General features: G+C 34.9%; 1 protein-coding gene across 4 annotated transcripts in view; it reads left to right on the plus strand.

Annotated features, from left to right (window-relative positions):
* Cfap47 (cilia and flagella associated protein 47) overlaps nt 1-24,861 on the plus strand; it is a 255,121-nt gene that overhangs the window by 100,271 nt on the left and 129,989 nt on the right. For 3 of the 4 annotated variants that reach the window (XM_040744178.1, XM_040744177.1, XM_040744175.1), the window contains exons 31-36: nt 2,628-2,709; nt 4,773-4,895; nt 11,478-11,670; nt 20,299-20,352; nt 21,149-21,246; nt 21,532-21,648. In XM_040744178.1, coding sequence (XP_040600112.1) covers nt 2,628-2,709; nt 4,773-4,895; nt 11,478-11,670; nt 20,299-20,352; nt 21,149-21,246; nt 21,532-21,648 — 667 coding nt within the window. The remainder of the gene's footprint in view (nt 1-2,627; nt 2,710-4,772; nt 4,896-11,477; nt 11,671-20,298; nt 20,353-21,148; nt 21,247-21,531; nt 21,649-24,861) is intronic. The other variant, XM_040744176.1, reaches the window with a different exon arrangement.

Here is a 24,861-nt window from a genome sequence, read left to right on the forward strand (position 1 = left end):
TAGTTTTGACATTAACATGGGTCATTCTGTTTTGACATTTTTTGATGTGAACATTGCAGGTATGGAAATATGATTTTGGCATTAAAGTCAAGCCATTCAGAGTTATTTGTTCTTCATTAAAAAAATACTTGGCTGTCAGGATGTGATGACTCCGATAAAATTATTTAACATTTAGAAAGTGACAGCATTGTTTATAAAATTGGGTCATTAATCAAAGATATGTGCATATGTTTCATCAAGGAAAATGTATTAAAATTCAAAATAGTTGCAAATGTTATTTCCTTTCCCTCATAACTCAGTGGTTATGGACTTTTGCATAGATACCTACTTAGTTATTACATGAGTCATGTTTAGAGTTTAAGAATTTTAAAGACATCTAATGTTTTAAGATTACATTTAGAATTGATTAATCTATCATATGTATTCTTGTTATGAAATACTCATTGTAAACTCAGGATATTGAAGTAGTAAGCCTATGTAAAAGTATAATCAAATGTGTCATTGTCTATCCCTGGAATACAAACAGTCATCGTGTGCCCATAGCACAAAGAGGGATGCTCTCTCAGCCTGGACTCTTAGGGGAGTGCCTGGACCCTACCCAGAGTGAAATGACAGACTCTAGACATCCCCTATGTGGAAGGATTTGGCAATAGGGTGGGAGGCTGGGGGGGGAAGGGGAGTGCGGGAGGAGGGGAGGGAGAGGGAACTGGGATTGACATGTAAAACAAGCTATTTAAAATTAAAATAAAAAATGATAAAAGAAAAAAAAACACAGTTTTCTGTAAGAGGGCAAAGTAGACATGAAATCTTGGTGAGACAAAAACATAATGACTATCTATGTAGTCATAAATTTAGGCTTTGAGAACTATTTGAAATAAAAACTGTGTATGTCAGTGTCCACAAGTACATTAATCATCCTGAACTTTTACACAGCTTTATTTTGCTGGGCAATAGGTGGTCATAAGTAACAAGTTATGTTCCTTCTTGACAAGCTGTCATTTAATTTGTTCGATTTCATTAAGCTGTGAGTAGCCTTAGTTAGAATTGATTAGTTGCTTCTAAAATATTGCATTGCCTTAGTCACACAGAAGTTTTCTTTTTTTCTGCAAATTCCTCCGAATTGCCTGTATTTTGTTGTACTCTATTTTAAGTTATCTCACGAGATTGCAACTTAATAAGAATATATGTACTGAAGGATTCTAGAACTGTGCTCACTGCTTCGATCTCGCAGGTTTCTTTCCCCACATTTCTAAAGTAAGTGCGTCTGTAACTTTGCAGTGTCATCTTAAACCGCCTTTCTTCCTGCTATTTACTCACTTCTCTGGAAGCACAGGACTAAACTACTGAATTGAGAGCAAAAGGTATAGCATTCTTTGTTGATGCTGTACTGCTTAATGCTGTTCTGTGCTTACTTAATGAATTAAACTCAAACACACAAATCTCCATTAGACTAAAACCTTTAACATGATGTACTTGATTTTTGCTTGGTGATGGTGCTATGGATGATAGTCTTCCATTATGAAGAGGGGGTGGATTATATTATTTTTAATATTTGATAATGATGAAATAATTCATGTATGTGTTCATATCTTGAATACATATATTAGTATTGTTAAGATTTGTTTTACTCTTTTGATTTTTTTGAGGGCCTGCTACCCAGCTCCCATGTGAATCATAGAGTCTTACTATCATTTATGAATGTCCGGCCTTAGCTTGGCTTCTTCCTAGTCAACTTTTCTGAATGTAAATTATACCCTCTACCTTTTGCCTCTGGGCTTTTCCTGTTCTCTTCTGTCAATCTTACTCTTACTCCCTGGATTGCTGTGTATCTGTATGACTGGGTGACAGATCCCTGATGTTCTCCTCTCCTTGTTCTCTTGCTGCACCTCCTCTTCCTTGTTTCTCCTTCTATTTATACTCTCTGCCTGCCAGATCCACCTATCCTTGCTCCTGGCTCGCTATTGACTGTTCAGCTCATTATTAGGACAACCAGGTGTTTTAGACAGGCACAGTAACACAGCTTCAGAGAGTTAAACAAATGCAGCATGAAGAAAAGTCCCACACCTTAAAATAATATTCCCCTACAAATTTGTACATATAAAATGTGCATGTAAGAATAATTTGAAATTCACCATATATATGTATATATATATTTCTTAGAATACACTATCACAAGTTTACACAATAAACTATTCCACAGTTTCTAATATGCTATTTAGAAAATAATAACTTATTTTATTTAATAATTTTTGATATGTCAGAGGATTATCGTTCATTTGATATTAGATGACTAATGATCTCACAGGTTAATTTGTTATATTTAAGCATTTTGTATATGCTTTTGAAATTTTCATTGTTATTATAAGTAATAAATTATCACCTTAACTGAAAAGACACATGTCATAGGACAGTATATCCAATCAACATATAAACATGGCTACGTAGGATTACAAACATTGAATACGTTTTATCATTAATCAAATTTTATAAAGGTAATGCCATGCATAATTTCATTGTTGAGAAATTTTAAATTAATTATATAAATATAAAAATATATCATTAAATAATTTAATTGAAAGTCACAACAAATGTTTATAATAATTCTATAATTTGGGGTTTTCTTTTAGTGCTCAAGGTGGATGCATTTCTCATGTACTTCCTGAATTTTTGCTTGGACCAGAAGATTATAAGAAGTGGCTTGAAATTACAGTAGGAACATTTTATGTCTTTTTTATTTTTAAATTTAAATTAGAAACAATGTTGCTTCACATGTCAATCCCAGTTCCCTCTCCCTCTCCCTCCCCTACTCCCAAACCCTCCCACCAACCCCCTCTCCCTGCTCTCCCAATCCCCACTCCTTTCCCCATGGAGGGTGAGGCCCTCCATGAAGGGTATCCATAGTCTGTAATTTCATCCAGGGCAGGGCCTAGGACCTCCCACAAGAGTCCAGGCTGAGATAGCATCTCTCATTGTGGGATGGGCACCCACAGTGGGATAAACATTGATCTACTTCCCAAGGCCCCGTAGATTGCCTAGGCCTCCTCACTGACACCCACATTCAGGGGTTCTGGATCAGTCCCATGCTGGATTCCTAGCCATCAGTCTGGGGTTCAAGAGCTCCCCCTTGTTCAGGTCAGCTGTTCCTGTGGGTTAAACAAGCCCAGTCTTGATCCCTATGCTCATCAGTCCGCCGTCTCTGTCACTGGGTTCCTTGAGTTCACCTCAGTGATTAGCTGTGGGTGTCTGCCTCTGCTTCCATCAATCGTTGGTTAATATTCTGTTTCCCATACTCTCTACATTTTATACAGTTACTATATTTAACTAATTTGTGGTCTCTTTTAAATAACTAGTTTAAATTTTGTGACTTTTCTATCTGAAATGTCCTAATGTTCATGCCTCTTTTAACATTGATGTGCATGCTTGTGTATGTATATATATGTGCGTTTGTCTGTGTACATGTGTATTGCCCAAGGTGAGGGCATTAATTAACAGTTTCCTGAGATTCCTGTGCAAAAACGAGTACATGGCTTTCTTCTTTTTTTTCTTTAAGTGTTATGTGGGTGACATTCATGCATGTGTGTGCTCTTTACATGCATATAGATTCAAGTGTAAATGAAAACTCAACTGTGCTCATGCATATGGAGGCCAGAGGTTGATGTCACGTATTTTCTTTACACTTTGTCTTATAGTTTAATGAATGATCTCTCATTTGAACGTATAGATAACTGATCTAGTCTAGTTTACCACATTTTTTTTTATGCAATCCCACTTGTCTGCCTTCTGAGCACCAGGGCTGCGGACAGTCACTACTCCTAATCTGCATTTACACGGTTGCTGAGAATTCAGCCTTTGTACCTCTTGCTTATGCTGTACTCATTGAGGGTTTATAGAGAAAAAGTACATATGGTTATGTAATTTTATCCTCAAATGTAAATTTTAATAATGAGTATTTTCCAGAAGAAAAGTAATCTTTAATTTCATAGGAACATGCTACTTGTAGTATCAGGAGAGAACAAAGAGAAATTAAATAAATGCATAGTTTTCAGAAAAATATAGTGTACATCTCACTTATTTTTTATGTATATGATGTGGCAAAGGTAGTTAGGTACTTATACTGTGGTCTTACACTGAAAGGCCGTGGCTCTATCTGGACACAGAGTTCAGGGCAACTTTGGTTTTGTTCAGGGGAACTTCTACTACAGAATGCCATAATAGATATGTGAAGCGAATAAGTCTAGTAGAAGTGGTTGTCTTATTTATGGTTTCTATTGATAGGAAGAGATACCATGATCACAGAAACTCTTACAAAGGAAAACATTTAATTGTGTGGCTTACAGTTTCAGAGATTTAGTGCATTACCATCATGATGGCACATGGTGGCATGTAAGCAGATATTGTGCTGAAGAAGCATCTGAGAGTTTTACATCTCTTGGGCAACAGGAAGTGATCTGACTTTCTTAGCATGGTTTTAGCATATATGAGACCTCAAAGCCTGCCTCCATAGTGACACACTTCCTCCAACAAGACCACACCTCCTAACAGTGCCACTCCCTTTGGGGACCATTTTCTTTGAAACCACCACAGTAACTTTTATCCCTAGGAATTCTGTGTAGGTATTATTTATGCTATCACAGCAGTGAACATATTGATGACTGTATAAAATGGACATCTTAATGTTTTATGAAAAGGGAAAATTCTTATCATAAAATTAAAATTTGACACTAATGTTTGCTTTGCATTTTTGTCTCTACTTTATATTTCATTTCTTCAAGACATCCACTAAAAGCACAACTCTCTGTACACTTAAGGAAAAGTATTCTATTAATATAGATATGGATAATTTTGAAGCCTGGAGTACACGGGCATGGACAGATGTATTTCTTCAGATATACAAGGTAATAACTGCACTCTGGTTACCTGTTAGGTTTTTGTTTATTCACATGAGTAGTGCAAAGGTATAAGGAGAAGAAATGCTACTATGAATGATTTTAAAACACAATAGCTAAAACAAAGTATGTTTTTTCTTTTGTATGAAATTATTGGAAAATAAATGATCCAGAGCTGTGGTTGATGTATTATTTCCTTAGTACTAGGCTCTCAGCTATGGAATAACCTTTGTGATTGAACATTTTTCTAAAATAAGTTGAAAAGCTGTACTGTTAATAAAATAAAATAATATACTCAAAAGATTTGTCGCTATATTTAAGTGAAGCATCAAATATATGGGCATTACCCAGAATTACAGTTGCAGGACCTACTCCTTTTTTCCAGGTTTGTTTCTAATCCACTAAGTTTCATTTTTAATTTTTATTTGTTTTTCTTCATTATCTTGTTATATGTCTATTACAATGTAACTTCTTATAACGATTTATTTTCATATTATACTTTTGTAGGTTTATCTTATGTTTTTATTTATATTTTTGTTTTCACCTTTCAATCAAATTTCCCCTCCCCTATCAGCTCTCTGACCTCCCTACTGCCTTCACTCCTCCTCCACTGTTTCTCTTCAGATATAGGAGGACCTCTCCTGGATATCAGCAAGCCATGTATATTAAGTTTAAGTGAGTATAAGTACCCCCTCTCCTATTAAGGCTACATGAGGCAATTCAGTAGAAGGAATTATAGGCTGAAGAGTTTATGACTGGGTTAATGTATCAGTCCCTTCCCAGTCTTGCCTGGTAGTAGGAATTGGCTGATTTAGGTTCCATATCCCCAGTTGCTGGGAGTTTTAGCTAGGGTCACCCTTATAGATTCTTGGGAATTTCCATTGCTCTAGGGTTTTAACTCATCCCAGGGATGCCCCCAAATTGTAGTTGTCTCTCCCTGTGCTGTATACTTCTACCTCACCCACACCTGATCCCTTCTGTTCCCATCCCCATTCCCTCTTCCAAACCCCTACCCATTCTACTGCCAGTGCCCATTCTATTTCCTCTTCACAGTGAGATTCATGTGCCTGCACCTTGAGCCTTTCTTGTTATTTAGCTTCTCTGGGTTTGTGGGTTGTAGCTTGATTCTCCTTTACTGCTAATATTAACTTATGATTGAGTACTCAACATCTGTCTTTCTGGGTCTCAGTTACCCAGGATGGTCTTTTCTATTTCCATCTATTTGCCTGCAGATTTCATGATGTCATGGTTTTTAACAGCTGAGTAATACTCCATTGCATAAATGTACTATATGTTCTTTATTCATTCTTCAGTTGAGTGAATCTAGGTTGTTTCCAGATTCTGGCTATTAGGAACAAAACTGCTATGAACATAGTGATGCAAGTGTCCTTGTGTTATGGTGGAACGACCTTTGGGTATATGCCTTGGGGTTGTGTATCTGGGTCTTGGGATAGATTGATTTGCAGTCCTCTGAGAAACTGCCATACTGATTTCCAAAGTTGCTGTAAATGTTTGCACACCCACCAGCTATGGAGGAGTGTTCCTCTTTCTCCACATCCTTTTTTGTATGAGCTGTTACATGTGTTTTTAATTTTAGCTATTCTGACAGTATAAGATGGAGTCTCAGCGTCATACTGATGTTTATTTACCTGATGGGGCTAAGGATGTTAAACATTTCTTTAAGTGATTCTCAGGACATATGTGATTCTTCTGTTGAGAATTCTGTTTAGATGTGTACCCCATTTTTTAACTGGAATATTTAGGTATTTTATGATGTCTAGTTTCTTGAGTTCTTTATGTATTTTGGATATTAGACCTCTGATGTAGCGTTGGTAATGATCTTTTCCCATTGTGTAGGCTGTTGTTTTGTCCTTTAGAGAGTGTCCTGTGGCTTACAATAGCTTTTCATTTTCATGAGATCCTATTTGCTAATTGTTTATATTAGGATCTTAGTGCCTGCATGATTGGTGTTGTGTTCAGGAAGTTGTCTCCTGTGCTAATGCCTTTGAGACTATTGTACACTTTCTCTTCTATCAGGTTTAGTGTATCTGGAATTATGTTGAGGTCTTTGATCTACTTAGACTTGAGTTTTGTTCAAGGCCATAGATAATTGATCTGTTTGAATTCTTCTACATGCTGACATCTAGTTAAACCAGCACCATTTGTGGAAAATACTTTCTTTTATCCATTATATAACTTGGGCTTCTTTGTCAAAAATCAAGTGTCCATAGGTATGTGGATTTACTTCTCGGTCTTCAATTCAATTCCATTGTTCACCCTATCTATTTTTATGCAATACCATGCTGTTTTTATTACTATAGCCCTCTAGTAAATCATGAAATCTAGGTTGGCGTGTCAGGTTGTTTTGGTTATCCAGGTTTCTTTGTTTTTCCATATGCAGTTCAGTATTTTTCTTTCAAGTACTGTCAAGAATTGTGATGGAATTTTTATGTGGATTGTATTGAATCTGTAGGTAGGTTTTGGTGAGATGTCCATTTTTTACTATATTAATCCTGTTCCATGAGCGTGGGAGATCTTTCCATCTTCTGATATCCTCTCCAATGTCTTTCTTCAAAGATTTCAAGTTCTTGTCATATAGGTTTTTAACTTGCTTGGTTGGAGTTACCCCAAGACATTTTATATTGTTTTTGGTTATTCTGAATGGTGTTTTTTCCACTGATTTTTCTTTTAGGCCATTTATTGTAGATATATAGGAAGATTACTGTTTTTTTTAAAGATAATTTTCTATCCTGCTACTTTGCAGAAGGTGTTTATCAGAAGTAGGAGTTCCCTGTTAGAACTTGAAGGGTTGCTTATGCATACTCTCAGATCATGTAACTTGAAGTTCTAGGTAGAGCAATAAGACAACTAAAGGAGATTAAGGGGAATCAAATTGTAAAGGAAGAAGTAAGTCTTTCAATATTTGCAGTTGATATGATAGTTTACATAAGTGACAACTTCTTTTTATAGTTTTATTTTTATTATTCATCATTTTTATCTATTTTACATACTAACCACAGTTTCCCCTATATTTTCACCTCTTGTTGCCAGTGTGCTGTGTTATAACTGCACATAGCAATATACTTTAAGCCCTTTGAGAATTTTTTCTTCTAATAGACTTAAAGACTAGAAAATTAATCTCACTGCCTAGTTACTGCTAATTCCGGCTTTATTTTAGCCTCAAAGAATAACATGTTTGTATATTATCTTCATGTCACTAGTTGCATAGTACCTCCTTTGCTTCACCATATAAAATCAGAAATGTGAGTAGGAGAACTGCAGTAGACTCCATATTGGAACTTATTACCTTTATTAGCTGGATAGTAGTGTCAGATCACAGTTACTACTTCCAGAGATCCACTCACTCCACCATTAATTCAGAAGTGGTCAGAAAGATGGACCCTAGTCTCCATGGTACAATTAATTGCAGGAGCACCTTTATGTCTGAATCCACATTGGTTTTCTACCCATGCATATATCAAGAGTACACTCATTTCTCAGTGCTAAAATTTGACACTCAACTCAGTTCTTGGTCCAATACACAATCTTCATCTGAAGTCTTAATTAACCCTGAGTTCTTGCAGATTTATTTTAGGATCAGATTTGCCTACAGATTTACTTTTGTATTAGTTTTAAACCATGAGCAATCTCTGTATCTAAAAGAAAGGTGTTATACTCTGGATATTGATTCTCTCTGGGCAGCTAGGATTATTCAAGTTAAGTTTTCAGCAGTGCTCCATGTCAATTATCTTAAAATATATAGGTATTTATTGAAAATTTAATTGTCAAAGTTGTCTTCTCATTTACATGCAAAGAAAATCTAATAAAACCAAATATTAATACTATTAATGAGAGCCAATAAGCGAAATATAACACCCACATTCATATAGAACTAGAAATACATTTGGCAATGGCTTGATAACTCTGTGTGTGTGTGTGTACATATGTATGTATATACACATTCATTATTTGATAATTTTCTGTGTTGTTATTTGTAAGTCTTTAATATGCTGTAGTGTTATATAACCTAAGACTCTGTTCTATCAAAGGCCAATTTATTGGTGTTTATGCATGAAATAGACCTTTAACAAAAGTGGTTATGTAAATAATGCTTGTGTGTTGGAAAGTCCTGAGTATAGGTTGCTGAAAGTATTTGACCTAATTTGAAGTATTACCTCACATATTTAACAAGACATTCTGTCGTCTGGACTTTGCATTTCATTCCGTCAATTCATACTTTTGTGACTTTCATTTTAAACAACAAATACTATCATTTTACTCCAAATCTCCAAATGTGTTTTATTTGCATGAAGTGAAGTCTTATTTTTCCTATATGCTTTTATTACTCCTTTAATATATATATATATGTATATATATATGAATATTTAAAGAACCATCATTTGGTGGCAGAGTGATAATTGACAGATATTTCAGCAGTGTTTGTTTTTAAGCACTTCACATGTAGCAATAAATTGTGTATATTTTGACTCTTTTTGTATCAGATTATACTTCTGTGATCCATGTGAGCCTGTCATTAAATCTGTGTTCCCAGTAATGGTTCGCTTGCAAATCTTATTTGCTTTCCAAAGTAGCTGTGACAATGGATTCTAAGCTTGCTCAGATCATTATTCCCAAACATTTATCTCATTAGGTGTAGTCAGGTAATTCATCATTTGTTATTCCTCAGAAAAGGCTAGGAATCCATATTCAAGACTTTCACTTGCATTTTACAGTATATAGGATTTGAAACTAAAGAGTTATTGATCCAATATTTGCTATATTTCTATCATAAAAATCCCCCAAAATGGTGAAATAATGCCTTTCCTGTTTATAGATTGATATTGATGTTCTCACCACATAATTCAGATAAAATTCTTACGTTCTGCATTAGATTGGTTTCTTGAAAAATGTTGGTAATTTCCATTTTTGAAAGGAAAGAACAGTTTGAGAATTTTCATATTTTAAATTGAATCTATTTGAGACTTAACATAAATATGATACATGAAGATATGAGTACCTTATTTCTGTAGTTACTCATTTGAATATGAATATACCTTAGGTTGGATTATCCCAAAAGCAGGCTCTGAAACAAATGTCAAACACTTTGTTTCAGAAGTTATCTTTGTTGGCTATGTGTTCTTCTGTTAGGAAAATGTTCAGTTTAGTGACAGTTTGCCTTTGCCCACAATAAACTTTCTAAATGGTGAAGTGAATGCTAGGTAAATGTGAACAGGGTGCCATATCTCTAGAACAGATGTCACTTAGGTCGTGTTCTTCACATTCAACATGTTAGAGAACTACCCATGAAGTCTTCGCATTGTGCTTATGAACTGAGGTAAGAATGTGTATATAATGTAAGCAGTTGAACTAACTCATTTATTTAGAATGTTTTACAATATGTGTTGTTCAATAATTGAATAACTGTTTCACTAAATACATAATGAAATGTGTATTTCATTGTTGCTGTCATCTAGACTCTATGTCAATCACTAGTGATGTGTAAATTTTAGTACCTCTTTGATATATTTCTGTACTTATCAGATAGAGTGCATTTTTCCTGAATGAGTCTGTGGCATTCTATACCAAACTTAACATCGTGAGATCAAAATGCATTGAATTGTTATTTTGTACTCTTTACTTCCTTAATTACACATATGCCTGGCATAGTGGCACATACCTGTATTCCCAGTTTAGAAGGGAGACACAGGGAAATCATGAGTGCAAGGCCAGTCTTGGCTGCATAGCCAGTTAGAGACCAGCTTGAGATACATGAGATCCTGTCCCAAACAAGACAATGAAAATGCCAAGTAAGTTTTATTTCAAAGTGACTTTGAGTGGTATAATGGCTAATATTGACTGTGAAATTGACAGGACCTAGAAGAAAATCTCTGAATATATATGCGAGAGAATGACTAGATTGGGCAAATTAACCTGAGACACTCCCTGTAAATATAGACAATAGCATTACACAGGCTAGGGTGCAGAATGACATAAAAAGAAACCAGTTTGAGTTCCAGCATTCATCTGTATTTGCTTCCTGACTCTGGTTGCAATGTGACCAGTTATCTCACATTCCAGAGCACAATGACTCCCTTTCCCTTAAACTGTGAACCTATGTAAAGCTCTTCTTCCTTAAACCACTCTTTTCAGATACTTTGTTATAGCAACAAAAGTAACTAATACAGATGGGTAAGCTAAAAAAAAACTAATACAGACGAGTAATTTTTTCATATTTAATATTTTAAGCTTTGTGTACTGTAAGAAAAAGAAAAGCATGCCACATTCATTTGATTTAATGAATTGGTATTCTAACAGATCTGTTTTCAAGTATATTATTTTTTTAATTATGTAAGAAATGTCTTGTTGCAAGTTGCGCAGTAAGGAACTCCATAGTATAAATGATAATTAAGCAAAAATTTAAGACTGAAAATGAGTACTAGTGCCACATCTCTCTTCTATTCTCTTATTCCTGAGAGGGTGCATTAACCAGAAAACTCTAGTATCTTCCATTGCCTATATCCTTGGGATAATTAACTTTTCAAATGTGAATTTATTGTCTGTTTCTAGTAAATGTTTCTTTTAAAATTCCAGGTTATGGTTCTCTCTCGGGTCACACCACGTGGCTACAATTCTGCTCCATCCCTACGTGGGGAGAGTACATCCAAAATCAACCCCAGTTTTGTATCCAGCAACATATATTCTAATTCTGAAAGGATTCTACTTAGTTGGTTGAATACAAATTATGAGAGTCATCGACACGTGATATGGCAAAACAATAAAACCGGTATGACTTTTTCTTTCAACAGTTATATTTTAGAGAAATGGTGAAATGTATGTATAGATGTTGGATATTAAAGATTCCCGTAACATTGTTGCTAGCATTTTCAACTGCGTAAAATATTAAACTTAGTTTGCATTTTATATATAAAGGTAAAGTTGAATATCACTCTGTGAAAATAATGTTTCATGAATTCTTTATTGAGGAGATCATGATAAACTCATACACAAACATATTTAACTGATAAACAGCTACATTGAATCCTCTACCAAGAGCATGAAATTCCTTTTGTAAAGATCTAGTTGCTAATATAGCAATATGTATTTTTCCTTTTTTTCTCACCTTAACCTGTATTAAATGGAAATGTGTGTTTTGTTTTAAATCACCTCCCTTCCTCAGAGAATACGCAAATATGTTGTGCTCATAGTAGACTTTGCTAATACTCTACTTGTGAACTTCTAACAAAGACCAAGAACTAAGCAGAAGAATGTGGATTTTGGTTTTAAGGAAGATTTTAAATTGTATTTTCTCATAAATTGAAGACATTATTACCTAATATTCTCTTCAAAACAGCGTAAAGTTCAAGCTGCTTCTCTCCTGTTCTTTATTCATATTTGAATAGAACTTTTCTAACATAGCATGTATCTTTTTATCTGGCTTCCCCCTGTAGAATGTGGGATTCTTTAAAGGCACCGTCTCTTTTTAAAATTAATCCTTTTATGTTTGAAATTGTACTACTTACATCATATCTTCTTTCCTTTCGTTTCTCCAAGTGCTTCCGTAGGCCTCTAGCTGCTTTCTTTGAAATTCATGGCCACTCTTTTGTTTTTCATTATTTTTTATTACATACACACACAGACATACATGTGTATGCATGTCTCTGTGTGTATTATGTATTTATAAATGTGTAAGTGTAACCTGCTTAGTCTATGTAACATTATTGATGTGTATATTTTCATGGTTGACTATTCTGTATAGGATAACCAATAGGTGTGCTCTTCCCTTTGGAAGATCATTTCTTCCATTAACAATATTCCTTGGTTGATTGTAGTTCATCATCTGCATAGTGTTAAGACATCCTGGGCCTCGCCTGTTCACTTTGGCATATCTGTTGTCCTTGTTCAACTCATATTTTGGTAGTCATGTTGGTGAGATTTTCTATGTGTAGCTTCTGATGTTACAAGGAGAACCCAGTCTTACTGAAAATCAGTGTTGCTCTGGCACTTGCAATATTTCTGTTCCCTCTTCTGCAATATCGCCTGAGCATTAGGTTCAGGAGTTGTTTTATGTATCTCTGGATGTTACAACATTGCATTTTCAGGTTGTGGTTTTCTGTAATGACCCTAGTATGTTGTAAACAAATGTTTCCTTGTTGAAGTGTGAGGACTACATTTTTCTGTGTTAAGCAAAATATTTATATTTTAGTTAAGGATTTTATGCTGATTCAATAAATTAGTGGTTGTCAGTTTTCCTTCAAGGTCCATGACTTCTCTATACCTGGGCAGTTGTCTAGGTTTCCTGTACTAGTCATGGTTTCCCTGCTTTTGAGTGGGTCTTAAGTCCTATTAGAAATCTATTGTTTACTGTATAAGTGTGTGACCTCCTATTGCACTTAGTGTTATCTTAACATACTGGTGGTTCAAAGGTATTATCACTGTATTCTCCATTCGGAAACTTGTCTGGTACCTTCTTGTACCACCAAACTTTGTTCTCAGGAAGGGAGGCAGATCAATTCCAGCTCAGGGGTCTCTGGACCCTGTTTCTGGAGTTTATGATGTCTTCAGCAACTGGGGTTTAACTTCCACCTTTGTGAAACATCAATTGCAATAGCAATTGCCTTTATGTTGGGGATTCTCTTGGACAGTCCTGAACAGCAATTCAAGAAAGGGCTTCTACTGCCTGGTTTTGTATTTGTTAAGGTGGTCTTTGAAAGCACTTCAGGGAGTTTTGTCAGCCCAGATAAGAAAAAAATACATTTAAACTATGTATGTACATTTATGCACAGACTTATATGTATTTTAGGCTTTTAAGATGCATAGTTGATAAAAGTGCGTAAGACTTATTCATGCATCCTTATTTTTATTTTACCCTCTTTTCTCCATCTCCTCTATATACCAACCCCTCCTAATTTACATATCCTCCATTTCCCCATTTCTCCAGTCAGATCACTTGTACCCTGCTTTTTCTTTCTGTATTAACTCCCCTAATCTACTGTGCCTATACCAGCAACTGTCACTTTCATCTCTCCTGGTTTCTGTATTTATTCCAAAATATACACTCATATCTGAAGATTTGTAAGAAGGAGCCTATAATAAAATAGAAAATGGATATTTTGCGTCTTTTCTAGTTCTACCCATTCACCTTCAAAGTTCATGATTTCATTTTTATTTACAGGTGACGAGTATTCCATAGAGTATATGCACCATATATTCATTAACCATTCATCAGTTGATTCAACATTTAGGTTGTCTCCATTTTATAGGCATTGTGAATAGAGAAACAGTGAACACAACTGAGAAAGTATCTGTTGAGTGCCAACTCGTTTGTTCAGGTGCCTATGTGTGGTTATACCTAGGTCATATGGTAGATTACTTTTATGTTTCTGAGTGTTTTCCATACTGATTTCTATAATTACCTCCGCAGTTTTTAGTCTCATCATAGAGAATGATAATTCCCTTTTTGCAGCACCCTTTCCAGCTTTTGGTATCACTTGATTTTTTTTTTGATCTTTGCCATTACGATTGATAGAAAATAAAACCAAATATTTATTTTGATTTTCACCTTCTAATTGCAAGGGATAATGAACATTTGAGATATTTATTAGCTAGTTTTTCTCTTCTTTTGAGTACTCTGTTCAGGTCCTGGCCCAGTTTTTTAATAGGTCATTTGCTGTGTTTTTTATTCCCTTTTGAGTTTTTATGTATTCTGCTCTATCAGATGTATAGCTGCTAAAGGTTCTCTCCTATTCTGTGGGCTTCCTCTTCACCCTGTTGATTGATTATTTCTTTAGCAGTGTGGAAGTGTTTCAGTTTTTTGAAGTCCCACTTGTCAATTGTAGATCTATTCTAAAAGATTTCAACAAAAACTGATCACAGTAGGGGACCAAGTGTTTGCATGATCATGTGGAGACCCTTTCTTGTTTGAAGCACAGCCATTAGGGGTGTTTAATCCTTAAGTACAGTTTCCGGAAGACAAGTCTTATGTAATAAGCTAAAATTTATACAAGATAAATATGCAGTGTCAGACAATTAAAGATTTACTTTGATAAATGAAAACTCATAAGTAGATTCACTTCACTTAATCTACATAGAAAATGTAATTAAGAAAATGGGTACTATCAAGACAAAACATTGGACCTAAAGCATTTTTCAGTAAATTGATTATTGGGCCATGATGATTGTACTGAGCATTCTATGCTTTTTTCAGCTGTATGAGAAACAAACACTTTTAGATGTTTATGGATTTTCCAAATGTTCTTGAGAGTTTATTAATTTTTAAATTACATTATCTACTGTGGTGTTTTGCTTACCCTTCTGTGGCATTTGAGTTGATTTGCTAAATTTATCTCACTGGAATTTGTAATGGCAGAACAAGTAAATATTGAGTGAAGCAACTCATTGATAAAAAAGGTATATTGAAGCTGTAAAAATTGGTGAGAGGGGCAGCCATTCAGAGCATTGAGGTTAAAACCACTATTTTAAGACTTCTGCCTTTTTCATGTGAAAAATCATGAATAATAGCTGTGATCTTGTAACTTTGAGAAGTAATTATTGTTTATTCTAGTTGCTTTAAAGTTCAAGTTTGAAGTGTTAGAGGTTGGGCACTTTAGCCAGCACAGCTGGGTTTAGCACTGAATGGAGACTATGTGGGTTAATTCTGTGCAAGACCATCAATCACAGTTTGAGGAAATTTTCTTTCATTAGTACAAAGGGTAGCTAAGAGTATCTGGAAAGAGAGAGAACAAGAATGTGTGAGCTGGGCGGTGGTGGCGCACACCTTTAATCCCAGCACTCAGGAAGCAGAGGCAGGTGGATCTTTGTGAGTTCGAGACCAGGCTGGACCAACAGCCTCCAAAACAATACAAAGAAACCCTGTCTTGTAAAAACCAAAAAAAAAAAAATATGTGACAGTGTCCAAGGGAAAGGCATAGGAGATAGGAGGGGAGACAGATGAAAGGAGGAAGTGAAGAGGAACAGATCCAGTATGTATTTGAAATTGTGGCATTCTCCCATGCATTTCTTGTATATATTTTGAAGATATGAAAGCATGTTGTATGTAATAAATGGTGGATATTTCTCACATGTAAACATAACATTTCTGTTTGCAATTGGTCTTTTTATTGTGTGCACTTTACACTCTTCTATCATTAACACTTCCACACACTACTCTTTTCAAAGATCAATCATTTTGCTCATACCTTAGTGACAATATTTTCTTTAGTAGATTATGAATGTGATAAAGTATCTTCTGCATCCTTTATTTTGATCCTTTACTTCAATTTCTTTCTTGCCTTACTAATTGTGCTTTTATCATATTTTAATCATCCAGTGAGTCTAAGAACAGAAACTAACCAATTTCTAGTGCAGAGTGGAGTATCTGATAGCATAAGAACTTGCCTTTCGTCATTCTCTTTTTTAAAAAATTAGAATTAGAATATTTAAATATGATATTGAAATAATCTCTGCACTACAATTTAGCATATACTTATAAACATTTTCCCCAGGTTATGATTATTGTTATTATAAATGAAAAATTGTTTTTATAAAGAACTACCATTACTTTCAGTAGCTGACATTTATTCTTTATTTTGTATTACTTAAAATCACTAGTGAGTTCTGAATGAATTTAAAATAAACATTTTACAAATAGCTATTTAAACAATGATCTCTATGTATTTAGAAATTTTTTTAAATGTTTTAGTAATTTTTATTTGTAGATATCATGTTCTTTTGGCAAAATGTAATTTCATTAAGCCATAAATGGTAACTATTTATTTAGGAACTTTACAGTTCTTCAGAAATTCCAGACTCTTTCTTTAGTGTCCATTATTAACTGCTTAATTATTGGTTTTGCTACTCTGAAATACACCTACTTTGCTGTTTCATTTTAACTGTGCATCAATCCCTACTAGTCATGATTAAGATAAAGCTCTGCACTAAATTTAGAGAGATGCCAAGATGCAAAACAATTGTGAGTCCAGAAAGCTAGGCTCTCTCCAGTATGTCAACAGCTTGGTTCATTATGATATGGGGAATAAAGGAAAGAGTCACGCATTCTAGAAAAAGGAAAATCTAACTACTCACCAACAGCAGATCTCTCTCTCTCTCTCTCTCTCTCTCTCTCTCTCTCTCTCTCTCTCTCTCTCTCTCTCTTCTATCTCTCTCTCTCTCTTTATGACTTAATCAGTTTCATTGTTCTCTGAACAAATATCACATGGAACCCTTGACTAGATAATTGAAAAAAAATTCAGTGAAGCAAAATTTGTAGGGTTTGAGATCCACTGGAACAATGATAATGGTACTTTAATAATTGAGTAACTTGGTGCTGGAGAGATGGCTCCATGGTTAGGAGCATTGGCTGCTCTTCCAGAGGTCCCAGGATCAATTCCCAGCACCCACATGGCAGCTCAAGACTGTCTTTCACTCTAGTTCCAAGGGTTTGATACCCTCAAACAGACATATATGCAGTCAAAACTCCAATGCACATAAAACAAAAAATAAATTAAATTAAAATAATTGAATAAGGCTTATCTAGAGAGCAGGCTAAAGGAGGTCAAATTCCATAACTGGTAAAGAAATCTTAGTCACTGCCTATATTATCAGGAAATGAAAATTGTGGTTTACAGAATTAAATTAGTAAAGGGTATTTATTGTCTTAACCACTGCACTATTTCCCCATCTACAAATCATGTAGTTTTTGGTTTTACATTAGTTAAATCCATAGTAAAATGTTATATAGATTTGCTTAAGTAAGCAAGAATGAAGAATACTGGACTTCTTTAACCATTGATAAAAACTAATATTGGTTCATAGTGCAGTACAGTCTAATAATATAAATATCTAGAAAAGATGATATTGAATGTTATTAATAGAAAGCAATGATAAATATTTGGAGTATTATATTTGCTAGATATCCTTGATTATCATGCATTGTATTCATGATTGAAATACCATGCCACACCTCATATATTTGTACAATTATTCTGTTAATTGAAATAATATATTCTGAGTTTAGGAAATAGTAGTGATTTTACAAATGCAAATATATTTATTTATAATTAATTGAATAATAAAACGTTTGAATTTTTGTTACATGAGGTATTCTTACCAAAACTGCTATACAGTTGAAATTGTCGAAAATATAATTAATTTACCAATTCTAACACTATTAAAATAAAAACATTAATATTTTCATAGCATTAAATGATTCAGTTTTGATTTTCACAACCATATCTCATTTCCATACTATTTTCTACCAACATTTTATTTTAATTTTAAGATATCTATTTGAAGTAAAATATTTTTAAGCTGTATGAAAATAGAAACTCAAAAGTCCATTTTAATTTGAACATGTCTAGCAGCACTTGAACTTTTTTTTTATTTCTCACAGTTGAAGGCTAGATAAAGCTGTTAATTCCCTTAATATTTTGTTAAGCTACTTTCCTGTTACAGTAAATACTGGCTAGTGCCTAATATCTCTGTTTGCAGTAACCTTCTTTCTGATGCCAGTGTTACTCATTCTACATAGCTGCCATTTTGTTTAAAACCTTAGAATACTGAGGAAAGAATTGCCTATATCAAAAAAGCTATCTTATAAGCAGAGGGAATGTTTGATATACCTAAGCTTGATGTAAACCATAGTGACATTTTGTCAGCAACCTTAGACATAAAAGACAATGCACAGTCATGAAATGAGCGAGGAGAAAGGAGTTTTATTAAAAAGTCTTGTTTTTACATCTTGTAAACATTGTCCTCGGAAGCTTTGCATCCTCTTCTTATTTAAAGCTATACTTGAGCAGTACCACTCCATGCCTCCTGGTATTAGACAAGTTAATTTTGTACCAAAGCAATTCCAAAATTGTGATGGACTGAAACAAACAAACCATCAGTACCAGTGTTTTCTGCAGGTGCAAATAGAGAGCCAGGGATAAAATGAACTTCTATACTTAAAAGAGAAAAACCGAGACAAATGCTCTCTAATTGCATGGTAAATCCCAGAAAGAAGATACTTTCAGAAAGAAATGATTTAATAATCAGGGTATATTCTTTTCTAGTGAAACTTGAAACTATATACCAGCATGAAGGGCCCAGAGACCCCAGTTGAATTTTTGGTGAGGAAAAATACAGAAATATGTTTAAACATCGGCAATAGGAAGGATGTCCATAGAGCAAGATCCCATCTGTGAGTGGATCCATTTTGCAAGAACCCAAATACATCTGAAGGGAGATAGCTTGTACTGAGAATGCTTGCGAAATAATGCCGTGTTCAAATGCAACCACCTAGGGATATTTTTCCTCAGGATCACCATTAAAGGTTTACAGAGTCCTCTAGCATTGTGTCCCAATAGGGGAGCAGGCTACACCTCCATTTAGCACAAAAATAAGCATTATTCTCTTTGTTGTACTGTCTTGATAGGCGTGAATAATCTAAGGTTGAAAGTGTCATTTAGTCTTGCTCCATGTTTTCAGAGAGCTACTGACACTGGACAATATGTGGCAGGGTTAGTGTTTGCAAGGAGGCCTTGAGAAGTCATGGTATGGGACTCTGCAGATGAAGCCTGGGTTACAACAGACACTTGATGATGATGCTAGGAAAATAGCGTGTCTGCCAAGGAGAGGCACAGAAGCAATATGTACTGCGGGTGGTAGAAATGGAGTGGTGAGACCCCCTAAAGCATGTTGTATCCCAGTACATTCTTATCACGAGCTCCAGATATCCTTATCACAGAGCTGCAGGGGATCATGTTGCATGGCTGGATGTCAGTCTTGATGTATTCTAATAATTTCTTGTAATGCTTCATTTCTTTCCTTTTAGAAAGGGAAAGTTTATTCTATTCCATTGTGCATTAAGAGTGTCCTTTTTGTGTTTATAGAAGATCATATTTAAGAAATTGTGTGAGTCACAGAAGAAACTTGACCTTTGCACTTTGTGTGTAAAGTTTTGGGTCTTTTCGAGTGCTAGAGATGATGTTTATTACTGATTGACAGATTGATGGAGCCTGAAGTCACCTAGAAAAATGGCTGTGGGCATTCCTTTGAAGAATTATCTAGATTAGGTTAATTAAGGCAATAAAAACACATCTGGTATTAGCATTCAATGGGCTAGTATAAAAGAAGAAAGCATGCTGAGAACTAGTAATCACTGTTCTCTGCTTTCTGACTGGATGCAGCATGACAAGCCACCACCTGTTTCTGCTATCATTTCCTTCTTGCCATGATGTTCTGTGTCTCCTGGAACTATAACATGTCTTTTGAGCCTCAGTACTTATGCATGTTGTTCATTGCTGGTCAAACATTTGAACAAAATAATCAAAAATAGTATGTATTAAAGGGTTTGTTGCCATAAGTCTGAAATTCCAGCAATTCAAAATAGAAGCAGCGGAATCAAACTTCAAGTTCATCTTCCTGTATATAGATACCAGGGCTCTCCGAGGCTCCTTCAAAAAACAAAGGAAGGAAGGAAAGAAATGTGAGTAATGCTAAAATATACGAGATTTCTGTTGTATTAGTACATAAAATGATGTTTTTCAGAGTGACTTATGTGGTGAACACCTTTAATACCAGCACTCACGAGGCAGATATATCTCTGTGAGTTCAAGACCAGCCTAGTCTATACAGCAAGTTCCAATACAAGCTCTAAAGCTACACAGAAAAATCCTGTCTCGACAAACAAAACAACAAAAAAAAACAGGAAAAGAAATAAGAGACTTCTTATAGTTGGTTTTAAGCTATGTGGATATATTTCATAGTGCTTTAATTTCATTTCTGTTGTTCTGACAAAATAATTTATCTAAAAACAAACTAGAGGTAAAGAAAGTTCATTTCAGCTTATAATACATACTGGCCTACAGTCCATCATTATGGGGAAGTCAATGCAGGAATTCAAATAGATATATTACATCTACATTGAAGTGTTAGAGAAGTGAGTGCAAATATAATATACTTACATTTTCTATTTACACATCCCAGCACTCTGTCAAGAGAATGGTGTCAGCAGTAGTTGGCCACATTTCCCTACTTCATATAATGTAATTAAGATGTTTCTGGGTACAAAAGCATTCCCATAGCCAATCCACTGGACACTCGGTTATTGAGACTATTCCCAGGTGACTCTAACTGTGTCATGTTGCCTAATGTGCCCATCATACCTAGTATTTATGAACATCATATTGTTTTAAAAAGCCATTGTTTTCTTTGTTCTTCAAGATGCTATAAGAAATATCACAATAGAGCTAAAGTGTTATTTTTTCCTTTTTTTCAAATAGATGGTGTTCCCTCTGAGAGATGGATAGTGAATTTTGATGTAGACCTTTTAGATGGCCTTGTTTTTGCTACACAGCTGGCAGCATATTGCCCATTTTTGGTAAGTGTTATTTCATGGTCCAGTGGTAATGTCCTGGTTGAGGAAAGTTTGTGATTAAGAGTTGAAGTTTATTTGCTGTAAACTGTTTTCTTAAATGTCTTCATTTTGACTGAAACGCATGAATGGTACTACCTAGTATTGCCTCTTTTGTTTAGTCTAAAATGCTGATTGCAATATTCTGTTTCAGATTCTAAGATCCAAACGAGCCTTTGTTGCACTACAAAGGAAACTTACATCTATCTGTTTTAGTCCATTTAATAAAGCTCTGTTTGTTTTAAATCCTAGATTGAGACTCATTTTACAAGTATGTACACACGACCAAAACGTTCAGAACAGTATTTGCACAATAGCTTGATCATTATAAATAGTCTTCGTGAAATTGGCTTTGATTTGAACATACAGGTGAGTACATTTGTATTACAGAAGCTTTTCATAATTAGTGAATTTCATTGATTCATTTATTCATTTGTAATATCCCTTTGTTAAAGTTGTTTCCACACCAAAGTCATTTTATGCCAGATCTGATATTTTTTTCATTTTTTATTGGGAAAGATATGAGGAGAAACTTTAAGTGTTGACTCAGGGGATTACTTTCCAATGGGTGAATTTTTAGTAAAAATCATAATATAAGAGGGTTACCTTGTAAAGGTAACTGTAAGTTTTTATAGTTCCCACTAATTGTTAAACCTCTTGCATGAATAACTCCAGATAGACCATTTCAAAGGTACAAAGATTATTAAAACATACTCATATTTTCAAAGGTGGTACCAATCCCTAATGGCAAAAGTATATACCAAGAAGCTTACAGATGATAGATACCACAGGAAACATAGAAATTAGAATTATATTTCAAGAGAGAAAATATTCTTATAAGGAACCTAGGAAAATTTATATTGAATTCTTGGTGTATAAGCTAGTTCTTGAAAATATGGTTGGGATTCACAAGAAATATCTGCCCTTGGAGAATTTGGTTGATTGTCCACTGTAATTTGTTTCTCTTTAAAATTTAATCAGGTATCCTTAGTCAAATTGCTTATTTCAGTATAGACAAAAATACATTGAATAATTAAATATGGTCTAGATAAAAATATGGAGTAATTTTCAATAATTTGATCAAACAGTATATTTTTTATAACCAGCTAGTTTCAGTGAATAACTTTCTATAAGCACTGATTTATGCAGTTAAAGGCAGGTTTTCAAAATGTCACTGTCAAGTTAAAAAAAGACAGTAATGAATCTTGGTGCTTGTGATTTGAATGGTAATGGCCCACTTAGACTCGTGTGTTTGAATGCCTGGTCCATAGGTAGTAAGACCTTGTTGGAGTAGGCCTTGCCTTGTTGGAGGAAGGGTATCACTGTGGGGGTGGGCTTTGAGGTCTCAGATGACTAAGCTGCACCCAGTGTGATAAACAGTTCATTTCTTGCTGCCTGAGGATCAAGATGTAGAACTTTCAACTCCTTCTCCAACAGCATGTCTACCTGCATGCCACCCACCATGAAGATAATGAACTAAACCTCTGAACTATAAGCTAGCCCCAATTAACATTTTTCTAAGAATTTCTGTGGCTGGAGAGATGACTCAGCACTTAAGGGCACCAGTTGCTCTTCCAGAGGTCCTGAGTTTAATTATCAGCAACCACATGGTCACTCACAACCATCTGTAATAAGATCTGGTGCCCTCTTGTGGCCCCAGTCATACATGCAGACAGAACATTGTATACATAATGAATAAACAAATCTTTGTTGAGCATTGTGGTGCAATCCTTTAATCCTAGCACCAGGGAGACAGAAGCAGGTTGACCTCTGTGAGTTGGAGGCCAACTTTGTCTACAAAGTGACAACTAAGTCTGTTACAAAGAGAAACCCTGTTTTGAAAAACAAAACAAAAAAAAAGAATTGCTGTGGTCAGTGTGTCTCTTTATAGCAATAGAAACCCTAACTAAGACTCTGGTACCAGGAACTTGGGTATTGTGTGATAGGCTGGATCATGCTTTTGTTTGGAGGTATGTGGACTTTGGGACTATAGACTAGAAAAGCAGTTGAACACTTTAAGTTGAACTTAATGGACTATCGTAATAGACTATGGAAGACAGTAATTCTGAAGGTGATTTGAACTGTGGGGGGGATGGCCCAAGAGTATTTAATGGAGAAGACTGTTAGTATGTGGTGTATAGACCGGTCTTGTGATATTTTCCTGGACTATGTGTCTGTTTTTTGCCACTGTGCAAAAATTTTGCCTGAGACTGAAGTAAAGAAACTCGTGTTAATTCCATTGTCAGAGGGAATTTCAAAACAGCCTTGCATTGGCTGTTTCCTTTAGTTATTAGTGTAAACTCTAAAGAAGATTTATAATAAAAAGGTGCAAGCTGAGAAAGGAAACGTACAAAATGTATACAATGAGGAGAAAAGGGGCACCAGGAAGCAGAATGAAGTTAAGTCCTATCTTCAATGAGATAAATAGATCAAGAAATGGAAAAAAGGGTGTGGTGACCTCAGAACAATGCTCAAAATAGCTAAGCTTCCAAGTTGTGAAAGGGAAGCAAAGTTCCAGGCATGGTAGTAACATGCAAGCAGCCAAAACTATAATACAAGGACTTTTGTGTTTCCACTGATATCGCTGTTATTCTCATCTTGTTTATGTAGCCATTTACAACAGGCTTCTGTCTTCCCTAATATTTTTGCCCTCTCTTCTGGTATGTCCCCTGAAGAAGCTGTAATGTAGATATATCTGTTGGGACTGAGCTCATCACAACTCCATTTTTTAAAATAATACCTTATTACATATGTTTTCTAATTCACTTAAACCTTTTCAGTTACTAAATTGCTAGATTTCCATTGTATTACATGTGTTAAAGAATAACTTTTGAATAATTTTCATATTTCTACATATATGTTTTAATGTTGTTAAAAGTAAAATAGGTTTTGAAAAACATTTGTTTACACCAGACCTGAGTGTGTCATGGAGCTCTGCTAATATTCCTCTTTTATCTAACAAACACATCACTGCTCTTACAGGTTGGCTCCATTAAGGTCAAATCACAGTCTCCCCTAATATGCATGCCAGGCTGAAACCTTTTTAAAATTTATCTTTCTCTAGAGTTAAAAAATCAGTGTAAGAATCAAATTCTCCTATTTTTTTACCTCATGTTATCAACTTCAATTTTTTTATTCATTCTCTATTACTAGCACTATTGAACCTATAAAAAGATATCCAACAAAAAACGATGTGAAACTTTGGGATCCTAGTGTGTTTTCAGGTTTTCTCACAATTATCCTCTTGTAATAATTATGATCATGGGCCAGATTTAGGTTACCCCAAATTCTGTATTTCATTATGAAACTTTTATGAAGTTCTGTATATCTCCTGAGTAAAGGAAGTCATACATTAAGACAAATTTCAAATACATTGGTAGATACATTCGAATGCCAGATACAGTGAGATGGGGGAAGATTTTCTGTCATCCTAAGATAATGTGTAAACTTTTGCTTGTAGGAGCCAGTAGTCTGCTAGGTTAACAGATTCAGCAAGATTTCTGTCTATAAGTCACAAGATGTTAGTTCTGACACAGAGGTCAGTAAGGAATCCGGAGGACAACTTGGCCTAAAATAAAAGAA

The sequence above is a fragment of the Mesocricetus auratus genome, unplaced genomic scaffold (genome assembly GCF_017639785.1).
Source record: "Mesocricetus auratus isolate SY011 unplaced genomic scaffold, BCM_Maur_2.0 Super-Scaffold_100003, whole genome shotgun sequence".
NCBI lineage: Eukaryota > Metazoa > Chordata > Mammalia > Rodentia > Cricetidae > Mesocricetus > Mesocricetus auratus.